Source organism: Ammospiza nelsoni, chromosome 1, assembly GCF_027579445.1.
Source record: "Ammospiza nelsoni isolate bAmmNel1 chromosome 1, bAmmNel1.pri, whole genome shotgun sequence".
In the NCBI taxonomy this organism is placed as follows: domain Eukaryota; kingdom Metazoa; phylum Chordata; class Aves; order Passeriformes; family Passerellidae; genus Ammospiza; species Ammospiza nelsoni.
Window position 1 is genome coordinate 66,704,066 of NC_080633.1, and position 26,732 is coordinate 66,730,797.

Consider the following 26,732-nt stretch of genomic DNA (forward strand, 5'->3'; position numbering starts at 1 on the left):
AGCTCCGCGATGACTCCCTCGGAGCCACCTGCCAGAGCCACCGCCGAGCTGTGAAGCAGACGGTGTGACACAGAGGAGCGGGGACATGTCTGAGCGCTAGAAGACAGTTTTGTCTGAGGAGAGGAGGTGCCTCAGCTCCAGCTTCCCTTTGCACAGGGAGGAGGCAGGCGGCAGGGCGAGACACAGCTGGCATCTCAGGGATGGCAGCAGCTCAGGGCGCGGAGATTCCTGTCCCCTGCACGGGCCGGGTGTGCCCTCTAGGCTGCCAGGGAAAGGCGTCCTCTCAACGCCCGGGTCAGGGAAGTAGAATTCACCCCCGAAGTGCGGTCACCAAGTGCCCCGGGGAGGGGAAAAGGAGAGCCCCACAACACCGGGCTCTGCTGCGCGCCCAGCCCATGCCCTCTTCCCCTAGGCTAAAGAAAAGAGTAGGGCAGAGCCCGGTGCGAGTCAGGGCTGCCCACAGCCCCGAGAGCCTGGCTCACGCCCCGCCGGCCGCCTGTGCTCGGGCCGCCTCGCTGGTAAGCGCCGCGGGGCAGAGCCGGGCTGCGGGTCCGGAGCCCGGAGATTTAACCCCGTGTGGGGAGCGCTGGAGTTCGGCACAAGGGAGAGATCCTACCGGGAGAAGTGTGGCATCCAAGTTTACTGGGAACGTTTCTCAGAAGGCCAACTTTAAATCGAATTAATTCCCCACCCCTCTCGGCAAAGTAGCAATAAAAGCTGGCATTTTAAATACTCGTTACGGGGCCAAAATTGCCGCCCCCTGGAGAGGACTCGAGGAGGCAGGGCGAGCAGCAAGCGGGGAAAGGAGAGGCGACAGGATTCAGTGGCCTCGAAATCTCTGCTCATCTTTCCCATTCCTTTCCCGTTTTGCACGGGGCCGTGTTTGCTCAGCGTCGTCCCCAAGCAGGAGTCTCCCCAGGACCGAGGGGGCTGGGAAAGGGGCAGGGCTGTGTAATTAAATTCCGGTGCCCGGTTAATTGGTGTAATTTGACGCTAACTGTACACGGCGGGCCGGCGCTGGGAGCGGCGGTGCGAAGCGCGCCCCGCACGGCCCATTGAGCGCGCCCGCCCCGCCCCGCCGAGGGTGCCCGGTCCCCGGTCCCCGCCGGGCCCGGCGCTCTGGGGCCGTGCGTGAGAAGCGAAGCCCCGCAGGAGCCGACGATCCGCCTGCCCACGGCCCCGGTGTTCCCCCGGGATCCAATGGCTGCGGGTGCCAGCTCTTGCTTCCCTCTTCCCACCTGCCTGGAGACGGGGCAGGAACTCCCTTCTGTAGGGTCCTTGTATCCAAGCCCTCATGGTGGGGCGAGGGGGTGTGATCCCCTTCCTGCTGCTGGAGACTGGGCTCAGCCCAGGACCCAGCCCAGCCTCACTGGTGAGTGACAACGCACCCCGACCTCCAGGAAGCCTCAAGCTGTCCCATACCTGGGACACGATGCCCCATTCACCTGTCTCTGAAATGTGAAAGGGCTCGCTGCGCAACTGCGAAGTGGAAGTTGTTTGCATCCCTCCCCCAAATCCTGTAGCTGGAGTATGCTCGTCCCCACGCCCCCAGTGCCCTGCCCCTAGACATGAGGCAGAGTCCGTGCTTCCTCCCTTTCTCGGGGTGTGAAATCAGGGCTGCGCGACACACTGGCCAGCTTCCAGGGCACTTCGGCACATGAATCCCCGAGGGGAAAAAAAAAAACAAAACAACAAAATGTGGGCGGGGACAAGGGGTACGTACACGGAGAGGCCCAAAGGCCACCGGCTGTCGCAGGCCAGGTTCCCCCGGGGGACGCAGCGTCCCTCGGCACACGCCGCTCCCGCGCAGCCCGGCGGGACAGCCCCCGGCCGGCCTGGTGCGCCCGCTGCTGCCGCCCGCCCCCTCCTGGCCCCCGCGCCGGGGGCTGGAAAGACTGTCTGCACTGGGTGGGGGGGTGTCTTTGTTTGGCCCTGAACTCCCCAGGCGATTTGCAGTGCTTCCGTCACCCATCTGGGCTAGTTCAGCCATCCCGGTACTTTGCCTTTCTGGGATACTGTTGTTGTTGTTATTATTATTATTACTATTATTATTGCTAGTACTAGTACTACTAGGTCCATGTATTCCTTGACAGCTTGCCCCCGCGATAACCTTCCACGGCCCCCCCGGGGTAAGGTGAAGCCTGGGGGTCTCGCCAGCCCCAGCCCAGGGCGGACAGCGCTGCCCTCTGCCCGCGGCTGGAAGCCCCGGGCGCTCACCCGGCCGGGGCAGCGCCGGGACGCGACACCGTGGCCAAGCGGGCAGGGGTCCGGCGGCTGCAGGACGCCCGGGGCCCGCTCGGAGCCCCCGGGGGCGGCGGGGCCGGTGTCCCGGGAGCGGCGGGGCCGGGCGGGCGCGGTGGGAGCGCGGGGAGCAGCGCGCAGGCAGCGCGGAGGCAGCGCGCAGGCGCGGGCAGGGAGCACCCAGCTCTTTATGGCCAGGTGAGAGAGTCCCGGCTCAGGTAAGGGGAGGATTTACCCACAGGCGTCCCAGGCGAGTGGCTTGCCCTCGCAGTCCATGACCGGCAGGGACCTGGGGACTCGGAGCCCGCAGCCAGGATGTCTATCCTTGCCAAGATGGGGGACTGGCAGGTAAGGTGACCCTCTGCCCTGGGGGGCTTTATTGTTACTTTGGGACGAGAGGCAGGGCTGGAGCGAGAGAGGTGACGGGCCCGCAGGGAGCTGGGGACGAGCCTGACGCTGGGGCTGGGCGTTTTGCGGCCCTCGCTGCTGGAGCCGCCCGCGGGCCCTCGTGAGGCCCGGCTGCAACAGGTAGAGAGCGGCGGACTGGGCTCGACAGGGGCCGGGGCTGCTCCGCTGTCGCCGCGGGTGACACGACCCCGGCAGCGTGGGCCGGCCGAGGGCGGCGTGTGCCCGCCCGGGTCCGTGTGCCCGGGGCCTGCGGGGCCGGCCCGCCACGGAGCCCGGGGCGGCCCACGGGACGCGGCGGGACCCACGTGGGGCCGGGGCCGCAGCACCGGCGGGACCCGGAGCGCATCGGGGAGAGCCGCGGGAGCTGAAGCTCCCTACGAGCTCCCACCCCAGCCTGTCCCATGGAAAAACAACGCTGCCGGCTCCCACCCGGTAGTAGATGCGCCGGGGGCGCCCCTGGAAAGCACTCCCGGGAATGAGCTGAAGGGAAAAGCAGAACCCACCGGCCAAAGAGGCCAAGCGGGGAACACGCGGCCCGCCGGGGCCTCGGCCGGCCCCACGGACCCCAAGAAACCCGCACGCACCACGGGCCGGGCTACACGTGTGGAGTACACGCTACCCGAGGCTCACGGACCGGGAGAGCCTTGAAAAACCCTGGAGCGCCCTGATGCCCGTCCGCTCGGGCCGGATGACCGCAGTTTGCCGACTAATGAAGGGGAAGATGCACCTTCCTCTTCAAGCACACGGGATTTTCTTTTCAAAAGTACTTTTAAAGAATTTATTTCTTCCCCAGGACAGTCCAGTTCCATATGGAAGCCTGGTTTCTTTTTCTGCTCCCAACTTTCAGAATTAGTCTTAGACTAAGTCTTTCCTTAGACTACCCTATTTTTTTATTTCTTTAGGGTAGCAGCAAGTCGTCTAAAAAAACCGATGAGGGAACAAAATAAGTAAACAAAAGTTATTTAAATTATTTTTACATCGGCTAACATCTTTTTATCAGACCGGTGCGAAAAAGCGATCAAAATGAGATTTTTCTTTTCTTTCACTGAAATCAATTCTTGCGCAATCTAATTTACGGGTTATCTGCCTTGAAATCTATTCCTGACTTTTCCTTACACCCCGGCCTTCCTTGCCCCTTCTACGCGGCGCTGCGGGGCCCCCTCGCCCCGCCTGGCCGGAGGGGCCGGGCCGCGGGAATCGCCTCCCGCTGCCCTGCGTGGATCTCCGGGGAAAGCCGCCCCCTCCCCGCGCAGCCCTGCGCTCCGGGAGAGAAGGCGAAAGGGTCAGGCCTTCTTTGGCCCACGGGAGCCCCGAGCGGCCGCAGCTGGGCGGCTGTCCCGGGTGGGAGCCTTTCCCGGCCGCCCCGGTTCAGACAGGACGGCGCTGAGGGGCCACGGGCCCCTTCGCCAGCCCCCTTCCCTCCTCTTTTTCTCATCTCCAGAACCCCCCCGGGGCATTAACTAGGCTTAATCTGCCAGCTCCATTTGAACCTCAATGGGAGTAAAAACAACAATTTACTCTCCTGCCAGTGGTAGACAAAAGCGCTGGTGAAAAAGAGCATCGGGGGTGGGAGTATGGTGGAGGAGGGGGGAAGGGGAAAGAGAAAAAAGAAAAATCCGTTTAGGGGACATGGATGTTTGTGTGTGAGAAGGAGCAGTCCCGGGAGCCCGGGGGCTCTGCCACCCTTCCCGGCGTGGCCACACGTGGGCCCGCTGCGGCTCCCCACGGCAGCGCTGGGGCCATTCGCTCCTAGAGGCTGTAAATTTTCCTCCGACGTGGAGGGCGGGGGGTAGGTGGCCCCGGGAGGGTCTTCCAGGCCGACGAGGCAGGTTTTGCCGTCGGCAAAAGGAAGTTTCGGTGCGCAGCAGGGCAGCCAGGTGCGCAGGCAGCCGTGGGGATGCCCGGCTCCTGGGGACGCCTGGGGACACGGCGAGCTGCGCCAGGCCCGACACGCCAGCCCCGCCGAGAGGGATGCCCTGCCCTTCGGAGAAGCGAGGGATCGCTCAGAGATGAGGGGGGAAAATAAAAAAAGAAGAAAAACGGGAAAAACGAAGCCTTGCGATGGATGCATCAAGGCTGGGCACCCGGGGAAATAAAAGAGGAGAAGGGTGGAGAGGCAAGCCCCCCAGGAGGGCAGCCTGAGCGCTCCCTTAGCGGCACATTGTTAAGCAAACGAAGCGCTCCACCTAAGAAAGTACCAAAGTTTTATTGTGGTCATTGTTTTGTCCTTTTGCTCAAGTGCTTGCAAAAGACTTTGGCTCCTGCTACAGTCAATTTACCGCTCGCCCACTTCTGTTTGGGAGATAATGTTGGATTTGTTTGGGGTGGTGTTTTTTTTTTTGAAGACCAATAACCAACAGAGCCGAGAAGGGAAAAAAAAAAAAAATAAAGCAGTTTGCGAAGGGAAGAAGCTTTTTAAATATCCAAAAAAAAAAAAAAAAAAAAAAAAGACCAAATCCAGAGGGCAACAGAAGCCTCCGCAGACAATAACCTCTTTCGAGCAGGACACGAGTCTTGTTTCTCCTCGCTTTGCTTCCTTTAACCTCAGTGGGAAAAAAAAAAAAAAAAAAAAAAAAAAAAGAAAAAAAGTGGGTAGGGGGAGAGATAAATCCCATGGGGTGGCTTCATGGCTAGCCCCAAACTTTCTGCGGATCTGACGGGAGCCTCTGATTTCACTGGCCGCTTTGCTCCCCGCTGGCAAGCACACAGCGGCCCGCAGGCAGACAGACAGACAGGACCCACTGCCCCCCCGCGCCGGGGCTCGGCAAGGCGAAGAAATCTTTTTTTGTCGTTAATTTTTTTTTTCCCTTGCTCGTGGGTCCCTTCTACCTGTGTCCATCGCTGCAGGTTGTTGTGCTGGCGAGCAATTGGGCTGTTGTTGATATGCTAATGAGGCGATTAGACTGTGGGTAAAGAGCTGGAAAAGGGAAAAGTTTCCACCATTAGAGGGAGATCTCCGAGCGCGGACGGGAGCGCTGCCGAGCCTCCGCCAGCCGCGCTCCCCACGCCGCCCGGCACCGCCACCGTAGGGAGAGGCAAGGCAGGGAGAACCAAATCCTCTCTCTCGCGCCAATCCATGAAAATGCTTTGGAAACTGACGGATAATATCAAGTATGAGGAATGTGAGGTAAGCGCTTCCCCCGGGCCCGGGCAGAGCCCCGGCCCCGCAGCTACAAGCGGGAGCCTTCAGCATCCCTCCGTCTCTCAATTTCGTTTAGGAAAACTTCTGCTCCGTCGCCAGGCTTCCTTGCGGTCCTGCAGCCGGAGAGGGGCTGGGGTCCTTCCTCAGGAACTTCGGGGCTTGTGGAAACACGGCTTTGTCGGAAGTGTATGAGGAAAGGCAAACAGGATCCTGAAGCAGCCTGGTCTATAGGTAGATCTTCCGTAGATAAGGCTCTTGTAGGATGCTACACTCATCCATATGGATGGATGGATGGATAGATGGATGGATAGGCGGTTGGCTGAATGAATGGACGCATGAATGAATGAGAGGGCCAAGAGACAAAGGGAAGAGAATTATTCTTGCACCCTAGGTACCCGAGGCATCCAAATAAATTGGCTCAGGACCCACGCTTAAAAGCAGCCTTTTCGATATATCTGCGGGTTCATGATACCGAGCTGCACAAATTTACAGGGTTCAGCTACCTAAATGAAATCACGGGTTTTGGGAGCAGTGTTCCCCCAGCCTCTTAATTTTCAGGGCCACATTCCCACGGGTTTGAGACATAGCAATTTACCGCTTGGGAAAAAATAAATAAAATCCACCTCATTCGGTTTTGGAGCCGTTCAGCACAGATGGTGCGCGTGCATCTCTCTCTGTGCCTGTATGTGCATCCCTATTTTTACAAAGAGGCGAGTGTCTTTTAATCTGACAAAAAGGAGAAGAAGAGGAAAAAGAAGAGCGATGCCCAGGACCCATGCCTAGTCTCAAACCAACGAATACTATTGTCACCCGTTTCGAAAACGTTGCCTGTGCAGTGGGTTCAAACCGCGCAATAAAGGACTCTACTTTGCAAGTGAACGCTGTTGTTTGGTCGTGACCCAGGCGGGAAGATGCCCTCAGCCTCGGCGGAGCCTTGCCGACATGCATCTCTGCATCTCTGGCTCCAAGGGGGCACTCTCCCGTCCGACCCTGACGCTGTTTTTGGGCGATGCTGTAGTTTAAGGAAGGGACCGAGGACTCGGCAGGCTCAGCGCCGACTAAGTGATTTGGTGATCTAGTCCCGGATGGAGGAGTTTGGGATGAAGCTGTCTCCCGATGCGGGAGCTGAGCTTTAGATCCACTCGTTGGCCGGTGCTTGATTTCTATGAATGAGGTGTCGGGTGTTGGGGTTTGTGGGTTGCGTAATGTTTTTTTAATAATTTTTTTTTTAGTTAGCTGAGTTGGGTTTTTTTGGTGTTTTGGATTTTAATTTTTTTTTTTTTTTAATCCGGAAAAAAAAGCCACATACCCCTCAGCGGCGTTTCGGGTGGAAAGCGTGCCTCATCCCCTTCCCTCCCCTCAGGACCGGTCTTCCAGTTTGCACACGTGCGAGCGTGTGGATTTCATCGCAAATGGCTTTTGTTGCCTTGCGTTAATGGGACTTCGCACCGAGGTGTTAGCAAACACGGAGGGAGCAGCAGCCGCTCCGCGAACCGGCCGGGCTGTTCGCGTACGTGTGGGGCTGGCTGGCTCCCCGTGTTTACCTCGGTGCAAGAGCACTTTTAAGAGAGGATGGAAAAGAGGGTGGCTGTACCCCGCCGGGGGTACAACCTGCCTTAAAATGAAAAAGAAAAAAAAAAAAAAAAGGAAAAAATAAACAGAAAGGAATGAAAGATTAGGGAAAAAAAGGAAAAACAAAGATAAGCCCCGAAGAAGGGCAGAGAAGCCGGGCCAGCGGCACTGGAGCCCGGGGCGGCCGGAGCGCCGGGGGGTCGGGGCGGGCGGGCGGAGCGTGGGGCCGGGCGCCGGCGGCGCGGCGGCTGCGGCGGGGCAGCGGCGGCGGCGAGCGGAGCGGTGCCTGTTTTAAGGGAGTTGTTTGGGAGTTGCACAGCCAGTCCGACGGGTTGCGCCGGAGCCCCGGCTTGTCTGGGCCGGGAGAAGCCTTGCCTCTTTTCCCGGCTCCCGCTCCCCCCCGCGTCCCTCCCGCCCTCCTTCCCTCCCCGCCTTGCTGCCTCCTGCCTTTTTCCTCCGTCTCTTCCCGGATCCTCCGAGAGGGGGGCCGCGGGGAGCCCGGCGGATGCTCCTTGGGCTCCCCAGCCCCCCCCGCCCCGGGCGCCCGCTGGTCTCTGCGCTGGGCTCCAACCGGAGGAAGAGGAGGAGGAGGAGGAGGGCTGACACCCAGAGGGGGAGACACCCAAAAAAACTTTCCCAGCCGGTTTCCGGGACGTGGGGCACGGAGGCGAGCCTGCTCGGCGTCGCGGGGCGGCCGCCGCGGGGGCAGCGGCGAGGGGAGCCCCTCGGCGGGGCGCCGTCCAGGCATGGACGGGGCGGCGGCGGCGGGCGGTCCCGCGGAGCCCACCCCGCGCAAAGGCGGCGGCGGTGCGGCCGAGGGCAGCAAGAACCAAGCGGGAAGCGAGCAGCCGCTCTTCTCCCTGGGCTTTGAGGCCGGCTACGCGCAGCAGCCGCAGCCCGAGGTGCGCCCGCGAAGGACTGCGGGGCTGGGGACGCGGGGAGGCGGCAGCCGGGGGGAAGGGAAGGGAAGCGAAGCGAAGGTGAGGAAGGATGAGGGGGGGATCCCGCGCCCCCTCCCCTCTCTCCTTCTGCCCGTCTCTCCCACTCCCTCCTCCCCGCCCCCCCCCCCCTCTTTCTGCACCCCCCCTCCTGGCTCCCACCCTCTCCCTCTCTCCGGATCTCTTTCTCTTTCACTTTTGCATGCCCTGCAACCTTTTAAAATGTTGCCCCTTTCCTGTGATTCGTCAGACGCAGCAGCATGTGCCCCCTCTCTCTCTCCCGCTCCCTCTCTCTCCCTTTTTGTCTCTCTCTCCCTCTCCCTCTCCCCCATCTCTGATTAGATACACTGATTCTTCATTCAATGGACGTCATTTAGAACAGGCTCTGCCTTGAGTTGCCTTCTCGCTTCACGCTCGATTTCCAGCCATTCTTCCCTTATTAAGTGTTCGTGTAATATTAATAGTCATGAATATCTGCTATTAGGAGTCTCCAGGAAGGCAGCAGATCTGTTATTAGGAGCTCAAGTGAACCAGCAGCTAAGTCAAAGGAGAAAAAGAAAGAGTCAGAGGAAAAAAAAAAGGATTAAGAAACAAACACACACACGCTAAAAAAAAAAAAAAAAAAAAAAAAAAAAAGAAAAAAAGCGCCAAACAACAAAAAAAAAAAAAAAAAAAAAAAAACCAAACCAAACAAAAAAAAACAAAAGAAAAAGCAACCAACTTTGACTCCTCACACCGCGCCAGGATAGAGAGCTCGCCTTGGGATCACCCGATGAAGGGCAGCAGAGATCGGTGCAAGTTCTGATGGATTATCGTGGCGCGCCCGCGGTGCAGGAGCAGCCCCGGCGCCCCGGTCCTGCCGCCCGCGCCTAGCGCCGGCTCCGGCCGCGCTCCCTCCGCGCCCGCGCCGCGCCCGCACCCGCGGGGCTCCGCCGGGGGCTGCGCGCTTCGCCGGTCCCTTTCCTCTGCCTTCTTGTTGTTTTTTCTGCCTTGACTTGTAACCCCCGACTCTTCGCAGATGTTAGTGCACAGTTTTTCGGCTATGGTGAGTTGCTTCACGTTTCTCTCGGAGGGGGCTCGGTGCGCGCTGGGTGTTGCTATTGTTGTCGGCGGTGGCAGTGGGGGTTTCACACCCAGCTTTCCGGAGAGGGCTTTTTTTTCCTTTCGTTCATTTTAATAAATTCGGTGGTTTACGTTTTGCCCTTTCTCTCTTTATTTTTCTTTTCTTCCCTCCCCCTCACCCCCCCTTTTTTCCCCCCCTTTGGTCTGCTTCGAGCGAACGGCAAAAGGCAAAAGGCTTTGCTTGGACCTTACCGCTTCGATTCCTTAACCTCGCCACCTGCAAACGTAGTATTTTCGCTTTCTCGTTCCTCTGTTTCGGGACCGTGGTTCTTCCCTTCGAATCCTCCTCCGTGGAGGCCATTCCTATTGCCCCAGACGTTCGTGCGGGCTCCTGTGCCCGGTGTCGAGAGCCGGCAGAGCCGTGCCCGGGCTCGTTTCGGTGCCGCTCGCCCGTCGGGGCGGCGGCGCTTCCCCCGGCCGCCCGCCGCATTCCTCCGCTTCCCCGGCGGCCGGGCCGCGCTGCCCACTCCGCTCCGCTCCCAAATCGCAGCCCGGGGCTCCGCCGGGCACCCGCGGTCCGGCTCCCCCCGTAGCAGGGGGAACCATGGCAGTGCTTTCTCCCCGAAACATTGCTAAAACTCTAAGGGGGAACTACCGGTTTGTTTGGAGGCTATTTCGGCGTTTTCTGGTAACAAAATGGCAGTGGGTTTAGATTTTCCAGGGTTTTCTTGGGACGCGATCGGTAATGTCAGCGACAGTATTTATCTCGGTTCTGTTAAGGGCCAGAGGAAGGATTTTGTGTTGTGGCAGAATTATTATTTCAATAATGCTCGCTTGTGAATAATTCTTTTTATTTGTGGGAAATACCTGCTCCTGAAATGCCGGGGCACGATCTGTTGTGAATCCGCGCTGTATCGCCGCATTGTTTTATTAATTACTATAAGCTGTCCTGTTGTAATCATTGCTATTATTGCTGTTATCATTATTGCCGTTATTATTGGTTTTTTAAAAAGCGAGACTGCCCCTTAATTATTTGGGAAGGGAAATCAGGCAGAGAGATCTCCAGATCTGCTTTTCTCCGCCTCGGAGACGATGATTTGCCCCTCATCGCCCTATAGATGAAATTTTCGAGGCGATTTTGAGGAAAATCAGTTTGATATTATCTTTGTTTTTCTTTTCTCCTTTCCCCTCCCCCTCCTCCCCCTCCTCTGCACCCTCCACCCCCCAACCCTCCCCCCCCGCTCCCGCTCCCCATCTCAGGAGCGCCACGACAGTACCAGCAACGGGACAGCGCGGTTACCCCAGCTGGGGACCGTGGGTCAGTCTCCCTACACCAGCGCCCCACCGCTCTCGCACACCCCCAACGCCGACTTCCAGCCGCCCTACTTCCCCCCCCCTTACCAGCCCATCTACCCCCAGTCTCAGGACCCCTACTCCCACGTGAACGACCCGTACAGCCTCAACCCCCTGCACGCCCAGCCGCAGCCCCAGCACCCAGGATGGCCGGGACAGAGGCAGAGCCAGGAGACGGGGCTGCTCCACACGCACCGCGGCTTGCCCCACCAGCTCTCGGGGCTCGACCCGCGCAGGGACTACCGGCGGCACGACGACCTGCTGCACGCCCCGCACGGGCTGGGCTCGGGGCTGGCCGACCTGCCCCTGCACTCCATCCCCCACGCCATCGAGGACGTGCCGGTAAGCCAAGGGGTCGCCCCGGAGCCCACTCGTCCCTCTTACCGCGGGAGATCAACGTCGGGGGGAGAGGGAGGAAGGGAGGGAGGGAGGAAGGGAGCGAGGGGAACCCCCCGCCCCCCCTCCAAAAAAATAAAAGCGGAAGGGAAGAAGAGAACTCGCCCCCTCCCCGTCCCCCAGGGAAAAGTGAAGCCCCCACCTAGAACAAAAGGTTCTCCCAGCTCTCGTCCCTGAGCGACGTCTCCCTGCTAACTTGCCCACTAAAATATAAATAAATCAAATTACTGTCATCGTTAACAATATCTTTCCTTCTCAATGACAATAAGCTGTTACGATTGGAAGAATATATAATATCACCACAGAGCCGTGCATTTCGGGATTTCTTACTGCCTTGGGAAAGACACTAGTCTGAAATGCCTGTGAGGACATTTAACGAGATCTCACAAATGTAAAGGGGGGGTGGGGGGAAAATGGGTGAAAGTGGCCTAAGAAGGAAAAATTTGTTTCCTGTGATTACAGGATTGGCATATGGAATAACCACATACAAAGTTATAAGGGGGTATGGGCAGATCCTCTTCTCTAAAGGAATTAATTGACAAATCAGGGAAGAGGTGTACTAAAATGCTGCCGCCTTCTTTTAGTAGCGGTGCAAAGGGATGACCTCATAAATCATTACCTATAGGTTATCGAATTTGAGTCAGACCTGCTACACCCTATATTAAATCAAATGTTGGGAGCCTATTGGAGGATGCATTATTTGGGGGAACCTAATTCTATTATCGATGAGTACAGACTTTAAAAATGATTTCTAATTAAGCATGACATTAGCGCACAGGCTACTTACAAAGCAAGCCAGGGCTATTGTTCAGTTAGGAAAGTGGCCTTATGCAACACGATAGGTCGTGATCAAAGTTCATCTTTCTGGGTTTCTCCCTGAAAATGGAATTAGAACATGGCAATAAATTTATTAAAGCCCACAGAGCTCATGCTGAGGGACTGAAGCTGCTCGACTTGCAGGAGGAAAGAGGAGGAGGGAACTGTGGTATCTGGATGTGATTTTTGCCGAAATGCCATCCCAAATTACAGGATCAAATATTACAACAATATATTCGCTGACAGTTTAATGAGTACAGTTTCGTGTTGCAAGGATAATGTTCAGATGAACTTACCTATTTTTGGGGGTCATTTTGAAATCTTTTGTAAATTATACTCAGAGAAAATAGTGAATTTATTACAGCCTTCATCTGGCTAAATTAGCCACAGAAAATTGCTGGTTGTGTTTAGCAGTTTTGCAATAAACGCATACATTTTCCAAAGTGGAGGATTTAGTAAGCAATTTGGATCTGTTAAAAGCAGGTCGACTCTTTAAACTTGATATAAAATAACATGGAGGCAATCGTATGAATAAACTAATTTGTTGACTGCCATCCCCTGATTGCTGTAGGAAAACATGACCTAAAATGTTCTCCTGAATTCTCCCTCTCCTCAGTTGTGCTCCATGGCAGTGGGCTGATTCAGGAAGCCTCCTCTTCAGATCTATGAATTAATAGCATTGCTATACTTCGTGAAAACCAAATGCCATCTGGTTTAAATCCTTGAGCCAGTCTAGCCATTTTTTTTCTCTGTAAGGCTGAATCAGCAGGCTTCGTGAAGGAGAGTATAAAACAAGAGGGTGCATCTTTTAGGTGTGTTTTATCTGGCTAAAAAAAAAAATCCGTTACAGAAATCTGAGTTGGGAGGATAATTTTAGAATTTTTCCGCTGCTGCAACAGTTAACCTTTAATAAAAACGACTGCTTAATATTTAAGAAAGTCAAGTAGACGGTGAAAATTATTTAATCGTAAATATCTCTGTGGGATTTTAAACTTAACAGTCCTCCCTGTACGGAATATGTGTAGAAATAACACAAATAAAAGTATTATGCCACACTACATTTACTTTATGGGTTTAGGGTGCATGCATAAAGGGATCATATTTCCCCATATAGTTAAAACACAAGAACTGCAGCACTAGTCATTTCTGAACATTTCTCAATTTAATTATACTTAAATCCAGAAGCACTTTAGGCAAGTTACAAATGAGAGCATTGAGTATAATAAAACCTGTAATAAAGCAACTTAGTACCATCCACCCGGAATCATTGAGATCAGGCACAATTAACAGGAGCATAAATCCAAGACAGAATGGAAAATGTTAGAATCAGTATTATTGTTGGACAAAGACTAGAGAAGGAAGTAATAGTTTTTTAAATGGTAATGCCTGGGTTTTGTAACGATTGCGAAATCTTCTATCTCAGCAGCGCTGGTGTTAATTTGTAAACACAGCCAGACATTATATTGCCTGTCAGTTTTTGGAATTAGAAAACATGATTTCATTTGACTTTCTAATCACGTCGCGACTCGGCCGCGCGAAGCGCAGCTGTACCGCGGCCGCGGACCCTGCGCGGGGACAATAGTGGGGGCCCGGGGCTGCGCGGGGCTCCGCTCCTTTGTGCTTCCCTCCCGCGGGCGCGGACACGGACACGGACACGGAGCGGGCGCAGCGCCCCGGGCAAGGGCCGGGCCGGGCCGGGGCTGCTTCCCGGGGAGGAGGGAAGGGACGGACGGCAGGAGGGAGCCCGCAGAAGCTTAAGGCCACTCGGGCCCCGGGGGTGTGAGTGGTTTATTGTATTTTTTCTTGGGTTCGGGGGAAGAGCTGGGAGGGATGCAGGATTCCTCTCGATGAAGGAAACCTCCCACAAATCTCCTGCCTCCCTTCTCCCCCCCATCTATCCCTTTCCGTGCAGGATCTGTTGTTTCCCTCCCCACAGCGTGCCCAGGAACGGGGAGAGCACAAAACTTCTCCCTCACCCCATCCCAGCTCGGCCCTCCCTGCCTTTTGTTGTGGTTGTGCACTGACATCCCTGCCTGTTCCTTTTGTTGCAGCACGTAGAAGACCCCGGTATTAACATCCCAGATCAAACTGTAATTAAGAAAGGTAAGCTGTTTCCTTGCGCATACCAAACATGTCGTCACAGGCTGGGGACTGCTCGCTGGGAGGACTCACCCGGCCTCCCCCCTCTCCCCTCCAGCCCCCCGGCCCCGGGCGCCTTCCTCTGGCATGTACTGCTGGCCGAGAAAGGTTGGAAGCAAAGAAAAACGGGCGATGTGTGTTGAAATCCGCCCTCTTAAATGGCCACGTTTGCCGGATATTTAAATTATTATTGCCGTTAACGAGGAAAAATGTTAGCAGATGATCTAGAAAATCCGAGCCGGTCTTTTAGTGCTTTAGCGAACAATTTGGCTTCATGGTTTGCCCCATGCATCTGGCTGAGCGGAGGGCTTGAATCGTTGTTGGTAAACTGGAGCTGTGAACGTGAAATCGTTGTTCCCCCTCCTTCGGGTTTTCTTATTTAAATCACGCCGGTGATGAGGTGGGACTGGTGGAGAACAAGGGGCGAGTTTCTGGAAACTGATGTCTGTCGGTGGTTAGGGTGGTTTGGTTTTCGTTGGCTTTGTGCGCTTGCTTCACTTGGAATTGAATTGCTTGGAAGCTGGTATCCAAATCGTGCTAAATATTTATTGCGAAATTTCACTCGATTTTCATTTCCCGTCGTTCTTTGGACAATCGAAAGATTGAGAAAGGTGGCACAGGGCATTTTGTTCACAAGCAGGTTCTTGGTGGCAAGTGATGGGTTTTGTGTTTGGACGCTGTGTAGTGAGAAGGCTGCTGGAGTAAAACTGGCGGGGTGGAAGGCACAGCTAGCTCCTGCTGCTCTGAGGGCTGCTGTGGCTGCGTGGCCACCTGGAATTTGGGTACCCAGGCCACCACAGGAGAAAGGTGATGAGTAGAGGCACTCTCCTCTCTAACCCTAATTGCCGTACAGCCAGCGAACCTGAAGTTTCATACCCCCCCACCCCCCGCCCGTAAAGCCTTTGTCACGTCAAATTAGATGTGCAAGGGATAAATCTTAAGAGATGGTCTTTCCAAGTCGACATGATAATTGGCTCTTTTATTAGTAATCTCAAGAGTTCGTTTAACTCCTGTTGTATCTATTAGCCTTCCCAGAGCTATTAATGTCACAAGTGATCTATCCAAAACGGAGAGAGCCCCCCGCTTGGTTGGACTGCGCCCGCCAAGCGGAGCGGGCTAAGGCAGAGGAGAAAGGGAAGGCGCCCGGGACCCGAGGCACCGAACGGCGGCACCTCCCCGCCGGCCGCCGCCGGGCAGGGACTGAGCTGTATTTTGGGGTGCCGGTCCTCCGCCGAGTTACGGCTTTTCCGTGTCTAAATTTGTGCGCTGGCGGGGCCCCGGGCTTGCCGCACGTCCTGCGCCGCTGCCCGGGCACTGCCGGCCCGAAACGGGGGTACCGGCGTGCGGCACCCCGGCGTCGGCGCCCGACGGGGGCTGCAGCGGGGTCTTCTCAATTTCCCCGCTGCGGGTCGAGGGATGTCCGGCTCTCTCCCTGCGCCTCCCGACGGGAAAGGGGAGGGGTGCCCCCGCTGCGTCCCCGCTGCCCCGCAGGCGGTGCGGGCCGGGGCTGGCCGCAGAGAGCGGCTCGGCTGCTTCCCCTCCCTCCCCGGCTCCCCGCCCGCTCCTCACCCTCACCTCCCTGCTCCTCCCTCCCTGCAGGCCCCGTGTCCCTCTCCAAGTCTAACAACAACGCCGTCTCCTCCATCCCCATCAACAAGGACGCGCTCTTCGGCGGGGTGGTGAACCCCAACGAGGTCTTCTGCTCGGTGCCGGGCCGCCTCTCGCTGCTCAGCTCCACCTCCAAGTACAAGGTCACGGTGGCGGAAGTGCAGAGACGCCTGTCGCCGCCCGAGTGCCTCAACGCCTCCCTGCTGGGCGGAGTGCTCCGGAGGTGAGAGGCGGGGGGACGCGGGAGGCGGGATGCCGGGCCGCGCCGTGCGGGAGGCAGGCAGGCAGGGAGGGAGGGATAGGGATAGGGATGGAGGCAGGGAAGGCGGGGGACGAGCGCCCACGCGGGGCGGCGGCGCGGGGGGAGTGCGGCGGTCGCCGCTAGGGGGCGGGGCGCGCGCGGCCGGCGGGGCAGAGCGGCCGGGCGGCGGGAGGGGGCCCGGGCGCTGTCGCCATGGCAACGCGCGGCCTTGCGCGGCCCCCGGAACCCCGCCGGCGGGGCCCTGCGTGTCCCCGTCCCTCTCGTGGCCATGAACACCCCCACGGGCACACACACACACACACACACACACACACGTATCCCCAGGAACGGCTTAGTGGCGGGCACCCTGCCATGGGCTCCCACCCTGTGGTGGCCTCACCCAGGCAATTAGGCAGTGCCTGGGCAGGGAATACCATCCAGGATTAATTAAAGCAGCTCCCATCTCTGCAGCCCCGCTTAGCCCAGCTCTGCTTCGAAACCACAGATGGGCTACATAGAGTTTGGAGTTCGGGCAGTGATGCTCTTGGGCTGCCGGCCCTGCAAATCATCCCACTCCCTTCACGCCCTGGGAGAAGCTGCCCCCGTGTCCATGGCACCTTGGGAGCTCAGGGAGACACCTCAGAGCTCCGCATCAGCTCCTGGGATGATCTAGACCTTAGTGAGGGCCGCTGTTCTTGAGGTGTGATCCAAAGCACCATCCCTATACGTGGGATTCAGCTTTCAGCAACAGTTGGTCTTGAACCTCCCACAGCCATGCATCCCATCCCTTGTGCCTAAACATTTTATTCCCTTCCCTGGAAAATGATGTGTTGGGGGCATGTGTGGGCGGGAGCCAAAGTAGGAGCAGGTGTTCCCCCAAGCCCCATTTCTCAATGCCTTTCTGTGTGGAGCAGGGCAAAGTCTAAAAACGGAGGGAGATCTCTGAGGGAGAAACTGGACAAAATAGGACTAAACCTACCAGCCGGGAGGCGTAAAGCTGCTAACGTTACCTTGCTCACCTCGCTCGTGGAGGGTAAGTGACTCCAAGAGTTGGGAGGGCTCCTTTGGAAAATGTGCCTGTTACTTTTGCCAAATGGGAGAATATTTGCTGTTGGGTTGTTCGGGGTTTCTTTCTCTTTTCCCAGAGTTGGTGCTGCTTACTGGCATTTGGAAGGGCGTTATTTTCTGTGTCTCAAAAAAAGATCAGGTTAATTGTGTGCCTTTGCTTTTTTGTTATAACCTGAAACGGGTTTGTGTGAGTCCTGCAGTCTCAGCAAAGCGTTCTATTATTTATTTGCTTTTAAGTTTCTGAGCTAGATGTTTTCAGGGCCCCATCTTGCTCACTCATTCAAATGAATAATCCCTCTGTGGAGTAAGCAGATCCCATTGGGAGCAGCATGGGAAGGATCCCTGTGAAGGGAGATATGAAGGGCTTGTGAGCCCCATAAGAGACCCATGAATATCGAGTTGAAAGTTAGGGGCAGCAGAGCCTCTAATACTTCACTGCTGTTCTTCTGCCACAGGTGGACAACCAAGCAATTTTAAATGTCAGAAGCTGCAGCTACTTTAAGTTTGTTTTCCCTCCCAGCCTGCAGCCACATAACAGTAAATCATTTAACTTTTCTGACATCTGCATTTGAGAAATGCGTGACCATTACTTCCTGAATTAATTTGGGAATCCTTGACCTCAGCCATGAATTAATGGTGTCCTGAAAGCCTCAAAGTTGCACCACTGCCAGCCCCCACTCCCTTTTGGTTCACATTTTCAGAACACATGTTCCCTTGGCTGTATCATTCTCCTCTGCTTTGGCTGGAAAAGGTGCAACTTGCTTTAATGCCTTGGAATGTCCTGTGCTGTCTGTATGGGGAGGTGGGAAGCTCAAGAGTTTGCAGTCATTTAATTTTGAAGCAGTGGCTGTGTCACACTGGCTGACACAAAGTATGTCTGAGGCCTGCAGAGAGACCCCTCTCCTTTCCCCTTACTTTCGAGTTCGGCTGCATTTTTAACTGGTTCAGTTTGTAAAGTGCTTTTAAGCTCAGCCTGAGCTGTCCAGATTCAGCTTAAGTTTGGTTGTGTAGGCAGGAATTTGTTTTGTTGTCGCTTCTCATTCTGCGAGAAATGTTTCATGTTCAAAGGGACGGGGAAAGACGCGCTGTGTGATGATGCCAGGCGTCATGTTTTTAAACATCAGGATTAGTGAACAAACTATATTTATACCACGTGAAAATTACCACGGCTTCATGTTTCTGAAAAGGCTTTGCAATTGCATTGACACGCTGCTGTGGTAAAAAAATCACGAGGGGAAAACTTGTAAAAAGTCTAGATTTGGTAGATGCTTAACATTATTTGTGATGTTAATGAATATGGAGAAGGTTTTATGGTAATCCATTGTTCTGTTTGGCTTTCACATAGAATGGCTTTGAAAAGAATGATTTTTTAAAAAAACAAAACCAGAGGCCTGATCTTCAGATAACTTAGTGATGGTGGCTAATTCTGGGGAGATGATAGCATAAACATTGCTGAGGCTTCAAGTCCCATAGCGATGAGGCAGTTTCTAGAGCACTGTTATTGTTTATGATCCGCTCCATTTTATGGAAACAAGCTCACTGGACTGAGGCTTTGAAGCTCTAATTGGCGCATGCGTTCTTCCGGAGCTAGAGCTAATGGCAGGAAGCCCTGCAGTAAAAACCAACTGGTTCAGGAAATTAAAACCAAAGATTTGAAAATCAACAAAACAGACAGACTCGGTGGAATGACCCTAAAATTCTCATGGTTAATCGTTTGGGGGTGAACATATAATTATATGCGATCAAGTTAAATTTTAAACACTTAGCTGTTTAATGCATTTTATTTAGAAGAGCTCTAGGAGTAATTATGATCAATATTAATCATTGATGCATTGCAAAAGAATATAGAAATGTGGCTGAGGCAAACACATTTTTAGAGTAAATAGCTGTGAATAAAATGTACATAAATGGCTCTCTACAGGTATGGAGATGTAAATCGAAGCACACATTCTAGGTGGATGGAGCCAGTCTGTCTAAAAGTATCTCTTAGTCAATGTGAACTTTTAAAAATTCTTATGTGAGATTTCACTCGTAACAGTTGTTATGAAAATATGCATTTGCATTGCCTTCAACTGAAGCAACGAAAACTGCAAGATAAGATTTAATTAACATTTCTGGCCCTAACTTTTTCAAAGAGAAAATGTCCAAGCTTTTGAGAAGAAAAGCCCAAGTAGAATGTAATGGTTTTTTTAATTGTATTTTTGCCTCTGTTCAGTGTGTACTGATGAGCTGTGTTTCTTTCCATCCCCACCCGTGCCTCCCTATTCAGGAGAAGCAGTACATCTAGCTAGAGATTTTGGGTACGTTTGTGAGACAGAATTTCCTGCCAAAGCAGTAGCTGAATTTCTCAACCGACAACATTCCGATCCAAACGAGCAAGTCACAAGAAAAAACATGCTTCTAGCTACAAAGTAAGACATTTAACTTTCTGGCATGTTGCTTAGAAATAAGGAAGGGGGACAAACTTGAGTTTGGGGCTTTTATTTGTGAAGATATTTGTTTTCTGCATAACCAGTGGCTGATGGCTTTGTAAGTTGTGAGGGTGTGTGTTGGCTCTCCTGGTATAGGAGAGCTTGGTTTCCTCCAAGTCTGTTTGTGCAGATTACCTTGAATGTGAATTGTGCAAATTGAGAGTGGATGTTTAGTTACAGAAAAAGCAGTAATTCTTCAAAGCAAAACATCTTCTGGGCCTATTCACTTAGCTTATCAATTTAAGTAGTAGGGGAAGTCTTCTCATTGACAGTAAAATAAAACTGGCACATTAAACCAATTTCAGTTCATTAAAATCGGGAATGGTTCTTCCTGCCTAGGCAGCACTGTTACTTAGCTAATACAGGGATATTAAAAATATATTTTAAATGACAATCTGTACGCAGTTAAAATGCTAGCAGAGTTTATTGTTGGTGGGGCTGCCTAGACTTCCAGGTGGTGTGTGAAAAGAAAATTATTGTTTTGGTATGTTTGCTGGAAATTAAAAGGGTTGTTTAGTAGCCCTTAATTACCAACAGAGGTGTCACCAAAGGGCACAGTGCCAGAGGACACAAGCAGGAGATGGGAGCTGCTTTATGGCTGGAAGACATTAACGTGGGTTTTAGAATACAAACTGTTTCAACATGCCTCTGAGCTCTCTTGCTGTAAGGTGTGTTATTTCTCCAACCATTTGTACAGTGAGTGGGTGATATAACCTATCTTCTGCACCATGCCCTCATATCCTCCCTTTTCACCTCCCTGGAAGGAAATTTCCAGGCGCTGGTTAGCGTCAGCTTTCCCCTCTGTGGAAAGGTCCCTTTGGATTTGGAGATAGACATTTACATATATAAATGTTTCAGAATACCCTAATTTAAATCCTCACTTGCCAGCTTTGCCCTCACTCATTCTTCATGACACACAGGTGTGTGTTTCAGCCTTGTGAAGGAAGAGGGCCCTATCTCTCTCTGGCTTCCCCCTAAAAAAGGAATCTTCTAAGATATGGATAAATCCCTTAGCTTACCTTTGGATATCACAGCCTGTCTATTAAGCCTGCTCAGGAACTTTAAACTGTGTCTGTGCTCCAAACCCCAGCAGGGAAGGGATGTGTGTTTGTGAAGAGTGTTGGGGGTTGAGATACAGAGAGTGGTGGGGCAAGAGGCATGTGTCTCCATGTTCCTGTTGCCTGCCGGTGTGTTGGATGGGGCTGGGGTGTGATGTGTGGTGGGTGTGCTGTTGTCTGTGCATGCAAGGTGAAGGGAAGAGGTTTGTGCGTGCTGGGGAAATGTGAGAATTGGGGAAGGATGCATAGAGAGGAGAGGGAGAAAGGAGAGTGTGTATGCTCAGGAGCAGGAACCCCCTTGGTCCAGGGGCTTGTGCAGTCTAGCAGGGAGAATGCACGAGCTTTGCTGCCGCCAGTGATGGTTCATTTCTCTCCCTCCCTCCCTCCCTCCCTCCCTCCCTCCCTCCCTCCCTCCCTCCCTCCCTCCCTCCCTCCCTCCCTCCCTCCCTCTGTCTCTCTGCTCCATTTGTGCTACAGACAGATCTGTAAAGAGTTCACCGACCTGCTGGCTCAGGACCGATCTCCCCTGGGGAACTCGCGGCCCAACCCCATTTTGGAGCCGGGCATCCAGAGCTGCCTGACCCACTTCAACCTCATCTCGCACGGCTTTGGGAGCCCGGCGGTGTGCGCTGCCGTCACCGCCCTGCAGAACTATCTCACCGAGGCGCTCAAGGCCATGGACAAAATGTACCTCAGCAACAACCCCAACAGCCACACAGACAACAGCACCAAAAGCGGCGACAAAGAGGAGAAGCACCGAAAGTGAGGATCCCCCCCACACACGCTCCTCTCCCTTCCCCCTCATAGGCCAATCGATCCATTCATCTCCCTCCTCCCTCTCCCCGGCACCCAGCACCCCAGGCTACAGCAACAGAATGAGCGTCCTTCTGCCAGTCCTGTTCTCTGACTCTGCAGGACTGCTCTGCCCTCTCTCCATACCCCTTCCCAGCATCCACATTTCCATTTGCTCCTGCTTAAATTCCCCTCTCTTCCCACTGCCACCGTCGTTTAACCCCAGTTTGGAGCCTAAGAGAACAGAACAGGGGGACGGAGCCAGCAAAGAGAAAAAGTTCTGTCTTGAGTTTGTGAACTTTTTTTTAAATAAAACAAAAGGAGAAAAAAAAAACAACAAAAAATAAAACAAAAAAGAAAAGGACTTTTTTTTCTAAAAATATATTAAAAATTAAAAAAAAAAACAAACAAAAAGAAATAAATAATACTTTAAAATTCTATGAGCTTCACCGGACTGAATCACCACCTTCCCTTACATAAACTTCAGTTAAGATTGTAGCCATACTAAAAACGAAAGAAAAAAGTGAAAAAGTACAACAGCAACAGCAGACAGACAAAAGGCAAAGAGGACTGATGACATTTTATCAGTATTGTGAATAAACTTGAACACAAAACACAAGCGGTTCCATGTCATATCTTCAGTTGTAGAACTTTTTCCTGTCCAAGGTAAAGCGACCAACTTGAACTTTCTATTGCAACACGATTCACGGTTATTATATAAGGGAATCAGTGTTCATGTATGTATATATTTATTTATGTGTAATTTAATGGGAATTGTAAATATGGTGAGTCTGTTTTAAGCCTTTTTTTATTTATCTGGTGATCTCGTTTACCTCTTGTTTAGTGGGTTTTAAATCTTCCCCTCTTAGTTCATCATGTGGTTCATGGTAATTATTTAGATATCAGAGGTTTTTTGGGGGTTTTTCTCTGGGATTCATCATTTTTAGCCCTATTGTAGCATGTTAAAAGCGACAATGAAGCAGCTGAACAAATAAAAAACCATTAATTTTTATATATAATTAGTATGACATTTAGTTTCTCATTGAAGATAAAATAAAGTGATGTTGGACCCTGGCAAGGTTTTTAAACATGTTAGTGGTTTTACAACCCTTATGTGTTGTGGAAAATGAAAAAAGTTATTTTCATCCACTGTCCTTCTCCCGAAAGCACCAACAGAGCAATAAATTAATATTGTTTTTTAAAACAACATTTAGCTTTACTTTCCTTTTTTCCCCCTTCTGTTTTTTCTCCCTTTCTTTTGTTTTTATTTTTCTGTTTTTTTCTTTTTTCTTTTTTTTTTTTTCCCAAAGAACTTCAGACATTCGGGACCACCTGGTATCCTGTATTTCCACTGGCCATATTGGAAGCAGTTATAGTTGTGTTGTATTGAGTTGTGCCGGCAGTAGTTTCCATGCCTATCAATGTATCATAGTCCTTTGTTGCCCAGATAAATAAATATTTGATACGCTTTATGTCGATTTTTTTATTCAGTAGCTGTCTTTACCCAGGCGTATTTTTGTTCTTGGCAGTATTTTTTATTCAGTATGGTTACAGTAATTGAGTTTAACTCTCCCTTGACAATTGCTCCTTGCAATAAGCAGCTGAACCCATTGTTTCCCTCAAGTATAATAAAAACTTACTTTCAACTTGGAGTTCAGAGCAGGGTATCATTTAGATATTCCACTGAGTCTGTATTCAGACAAATGACACAATAAAGCACAATGTATTCTTTTGGATTAAAAATTGTCTGTACTACTAACAAAAATGACACACTATCTTTTCTTTAACCAAAACATAATTTTATTTAAAAAATAAAAGTTTTATTTTATTTATGTTGACCTCTAGGTTTTTATTTATGTTTATATATAACATACAGAATTATAAGCCTATAAAATTTTGTACATGTAGTTGTCCTAATGGAGAGCAGAGATTAAAAAACACATCTCAAGAAGGACATTTTAAAAAGAATCATTACTGAGAAAATACTGAAAATTATTGCTATGGAAAAGAAATTTATACTGATAAATCAGAGCTGGGTGCTCCCTCCCCCTCAAGAAAAGAAAAGCTCCGTAGTTGATGCCAACAAAATCATCTCACGGTTGTGAACTTTAGTGAAATCTTGCAGGAGACAGATTATTTCTGATTGATGGTTCGTGTTTTAGTGGAATGCACAGACTGACATTTTGAGATGGCTGTGTCAGTTTGTAAGGGACTGAAATTTTTATCTTGAGTTTCTTCTTGTGGAAACCAGTTGTGAAACAGGGAAGTTCGCTTTAAAAAAATGGAGTGTATGTCTTGAAGATGGTCTATAAAAACATGTGAGAATTCAGATTTTGAATCTGTTTTCTTTGGCCCGAGGGGTAGGTGAAGTCAGGATCAGGCTGGATTATGTTATATCATAGGAAGGGAGACTTAATGGAGTTTAGAATGTAAAGGCATTTTAAAGAGAGGGTCTCCTTTAAGTGTTGACAGTATTCTAGTAGAGGAGGCTGATTTTTCTCTTTCCTTTCCTCCCTGACTCTCTCTCTCTCCCTCTCTCTCTCTGCCTTTTTTCCCCTTTTTGCTCAGGCAGAAATTGAGGAGGTTAGAAGGGAGGTGTTTACAATAAAGCTGCACAGAGAATTAACATTTGCTCATATATTTTGACGTTTGGTAGAGCTGGTGAAGCAAAGCATTAGATAAAGCCCAAGATGTTTCATTTTGCTTTGGTAATCTACTTATGGAAGGCAGTGTAAAATCAATCTTGCCAAGCAGAAAGAGAGTTGGAGTCTAAATTCTATTTTCGTGAGCCAGCTAGTTTATAAAAATGGTGAATATTTTTTTCTATAAATTGAAAGTGGATCTTTTGAATGCAAAGCTGCAATTGTTTTAAAAACAGTTATTTATTATTTCCAAGAGAGACTGGTTAACTGTAAAGTAGATGTAACAAAATAATGAGGTGAATGAACCCTAACTGTACATATTCTTGACATAAATGAAATGCACAGTACTGTAGCAGGTGAAGTGAAGCATTGTCTATCAGGGCTGTTTTTCTTGGCTGCATCTCAGATTGTGTGTGGGATCCTAACCTCAGGCACAATAGCATTCATAAACAGCAATACATTGCTGCTCTTTCTACAGCAACACATAAATACTCATTTTTAAACGAAAACAATCTTATTAAATACCATTCATTCATATCTGGATTTACAGATGCTTGTTACTTTTTGAAACCTGTACCCAATATAATCGTTTTATACTGGTCAATGTATAAAGCAGTCTTATGCTAGAACATTATAAGGTCATAATAAATAATGTTTTAAACATATAATTAGCTACTTCATGGTAGGAGAGCGCATATTAGGTATTCTGCTGCTGGATTAGCAAGCCACCAAAAACCAGAAATGAAATGACCTTGCATAGATTTCTTTATTACTGTTATTTCTAAGGAAGGATTTTACAGGCGATAATGGAAATCAGACCAGGTTCGGTTCAGCCTCTTCTGCTGTGACCAGTGTGCAGTTACTAAAACGTGCTAATTACTTCAGCATTCTTTGGATGCATTTTTAACGTTGTGATCGAGGTGCAGCAGTGAAATTCTAGGTCATGCTTTTATACACGAAACAGAAATCTGTTGTTATTGTCCCCCCCGCCCCAGATCGGCTGGAGCGGGGGTGAGTGGTGGCTGAATGTTAGAGCGTTGCTGCCATGCTGAGCTAATTCCTACATGTGAACCAAAATACAGCTTGGTGCTCTTCCACCGTGAACAAGGACAGCCCTCCTCTTTGTACCGTATTTTAGCCCACCCTCCAAAAATCAAATATTAATATAATTTGAGATTTAACTGGTGGAACAGCCATCAGGACAGCAATGCCCCGCAGCTGAAATAATATTTAAAATAGAAGAGATTTGACATTTGAGAAGTCAGTGGCTTGAAATACCCAGTTGTACTTAGCTAATTCAGTCCTTAACCTCTGGTTTCAAATAAATCAATTACAGTCGATTCCACTTCAGTTCAGAAGTGCACAAGGTTTTTAGTTAATTGAATACATTTTATTCACTGGCTAGGAGTATTCATTTATCCAAACCCTTACATTTAAAGGCAATTTCTTTATTGTCCATGATAAATTCGACTGCATAATCAGATCAGCTCCTTGTTTGTTTACTCGTCTTCTACCTCCCATTTAAATTCCACAATGTGTGCTTCCCTTTCCCTCCTTGGTACATGAATATCTCAGCCCAGACTGGATTCCCAGAGCCTCAGCCCTCATGTTAGGAAAATGTAGCTAAAATAACTCGTGCCCTTCTGACAGGGATCAGTGTGAAGTCCATCCCAGCTAGTGAGGGCACAGTGATTTAAACTGGCTCCATAATCAAATGGGAAAGGTTGGGAACATAAAAAAAAATAAATGGTACCTTTGATTTTGTCCCATGCACCTTTTCTGCATGAAAGAGCTACGTCTCTGCTCCCTGCCCTGCAAGCAGCTGGAGCTGTTATCCTAGAGAGGATTTGGAGCCAGCTTGGTGTCAGCAGGATAAGATTTTGGTTGAGCACCACGCAATGAAGTTTTGTCCCTGATCCACATTGAACAGATACTGGTATACACTTTGTGTATGTGTTGTTTGCAGAATCCTGCTGGCGTTGGTTTACTGTTTTGGAAAGGAAAGAGGTTAATTAGCATCATTATCAATCACTAATGCTTGTCTAACGTGGCCAAAGAATAATCAAGTTAGGGAACTGAATGAAGCTAACATCTGCTTCATTCCAGTTAAAGATTTTTCCTTATATCGTTCAATTATTGGAAGTCCACACCGGTTTCAGGCTTTGTCAGGGCCATAAAGCAGGGTCAGATCGTTAGAAATCTAGAATGGAGGGGAAAGTGCAATATAAATAACAAATGGCTTCATTATTTGAGTTACAGATGCAAGAATGGCTGTGAAAATGAGTAGGGTTTACTAGAATGTGTTCCTTCTTTTTATCTCCAGTACAGAGGAAAAAATAAATCAGCCAAGCCCAGTTCTTAAATCATTTATTCTGCATAGGCTGCAGCCTCTCCATTTGCAGTATTTAGTTTAGTAACTCCAAACTCCCAAAAAGAAGTAGTTTAAAGCATGCTTTTAGAAGCAGAGGAAAAGTGAAAGTATTTTATGACCCATCACTAGCAAAGCCTTACTGGCTTCAGAATAGCAAAATAGCCTTGTTTTTCTTCTCCTAGTTAAAGTTTCTAGGCTTTCTTGGGTGAATGAAACAGCTGATATTTCAGGCAGGGTAAACAGATATATAGCTGATGATGGCAGTAAATATTTGTATCCTTGGACTGTTACTCCTTTCTGGTGCTGTAGATATGAAGGTGACAAATCTGTGGTATTTTATTCCCTCTTACAACAACTGCAGTCATGTCTCTCTGATGCTGAGTTTAACTTTGGTGGCCCAAAATTTTTATCATA

General features: G+C 50.8%; 1 protein-coding gene across 2 annotated transcripts; it reads left to right on the top strand.

Moving 5' to 3' along the window:
- The first annotated feature begins 2,495 nt into the window (after positions 1 to 2,495).
- TFAP2A (transcription factor AP-2 alpha) lies at positions 2,496 to 23,273 on the top strand. Of its 2 annotated transcripts, none has more exons than XM_059485738.1 (7): positions 2,496 to 2,589; positions 10,624 to 11,058; positions 13,980 to 14,031; positions 15,667 to 15,898; positions 16,831 to 16,949; positions 19,254 to 19,395; positions 20,991 to 23,273. In XM_059485738.1, exons 1-7 carry the CDS (start codon positions 2,557 to 2,559, stop codon positions 21,277 to 21,279), a joined length of 1,302 nt encoding a protein of 433 aa, XP_059341721.1. In that variant the 5' UTR covers positions 2,496 to 2,556; the 3' UTR covers positions 21,280 to 23,273. The 2 variants fall into 2 exon arrangements, with proteins under 2 accessions (XP_059341721.1, XP_059341730.1); XM_059485747.1 differs by lacking the exon at positions 2,496 to 2,589 and adding an exon at positions 8,536 to 9,346.
- The last annotated feature ends 3,459 nt before the right edge of the window (positions 23,274 to 26,732 follow it).

Bases quoted from the DNA above. Each gene is read 5' to 3' on its own strand.
- TFAP2A (XM_059485738.1), top strand. From the start codon at position 2,557: ATGTCTATCCTTGCCAAGATGGGGGACTGGCAG. The intron at 2,590-10,623 runs GTAAGGTGACCC...TCCCCATCTCAG, and splicing joins CCAAGATGGGGGACTGGCAG to GAGCGCCACGACAGTACCAG. The intron at 16,950-19,253 runs GTAAGTGACTCC...CTCCCTATTCAG, and splicing joins GCTCACCTCGCTCGTGGAGG to GAGAAGCAGTACATCTAGCT.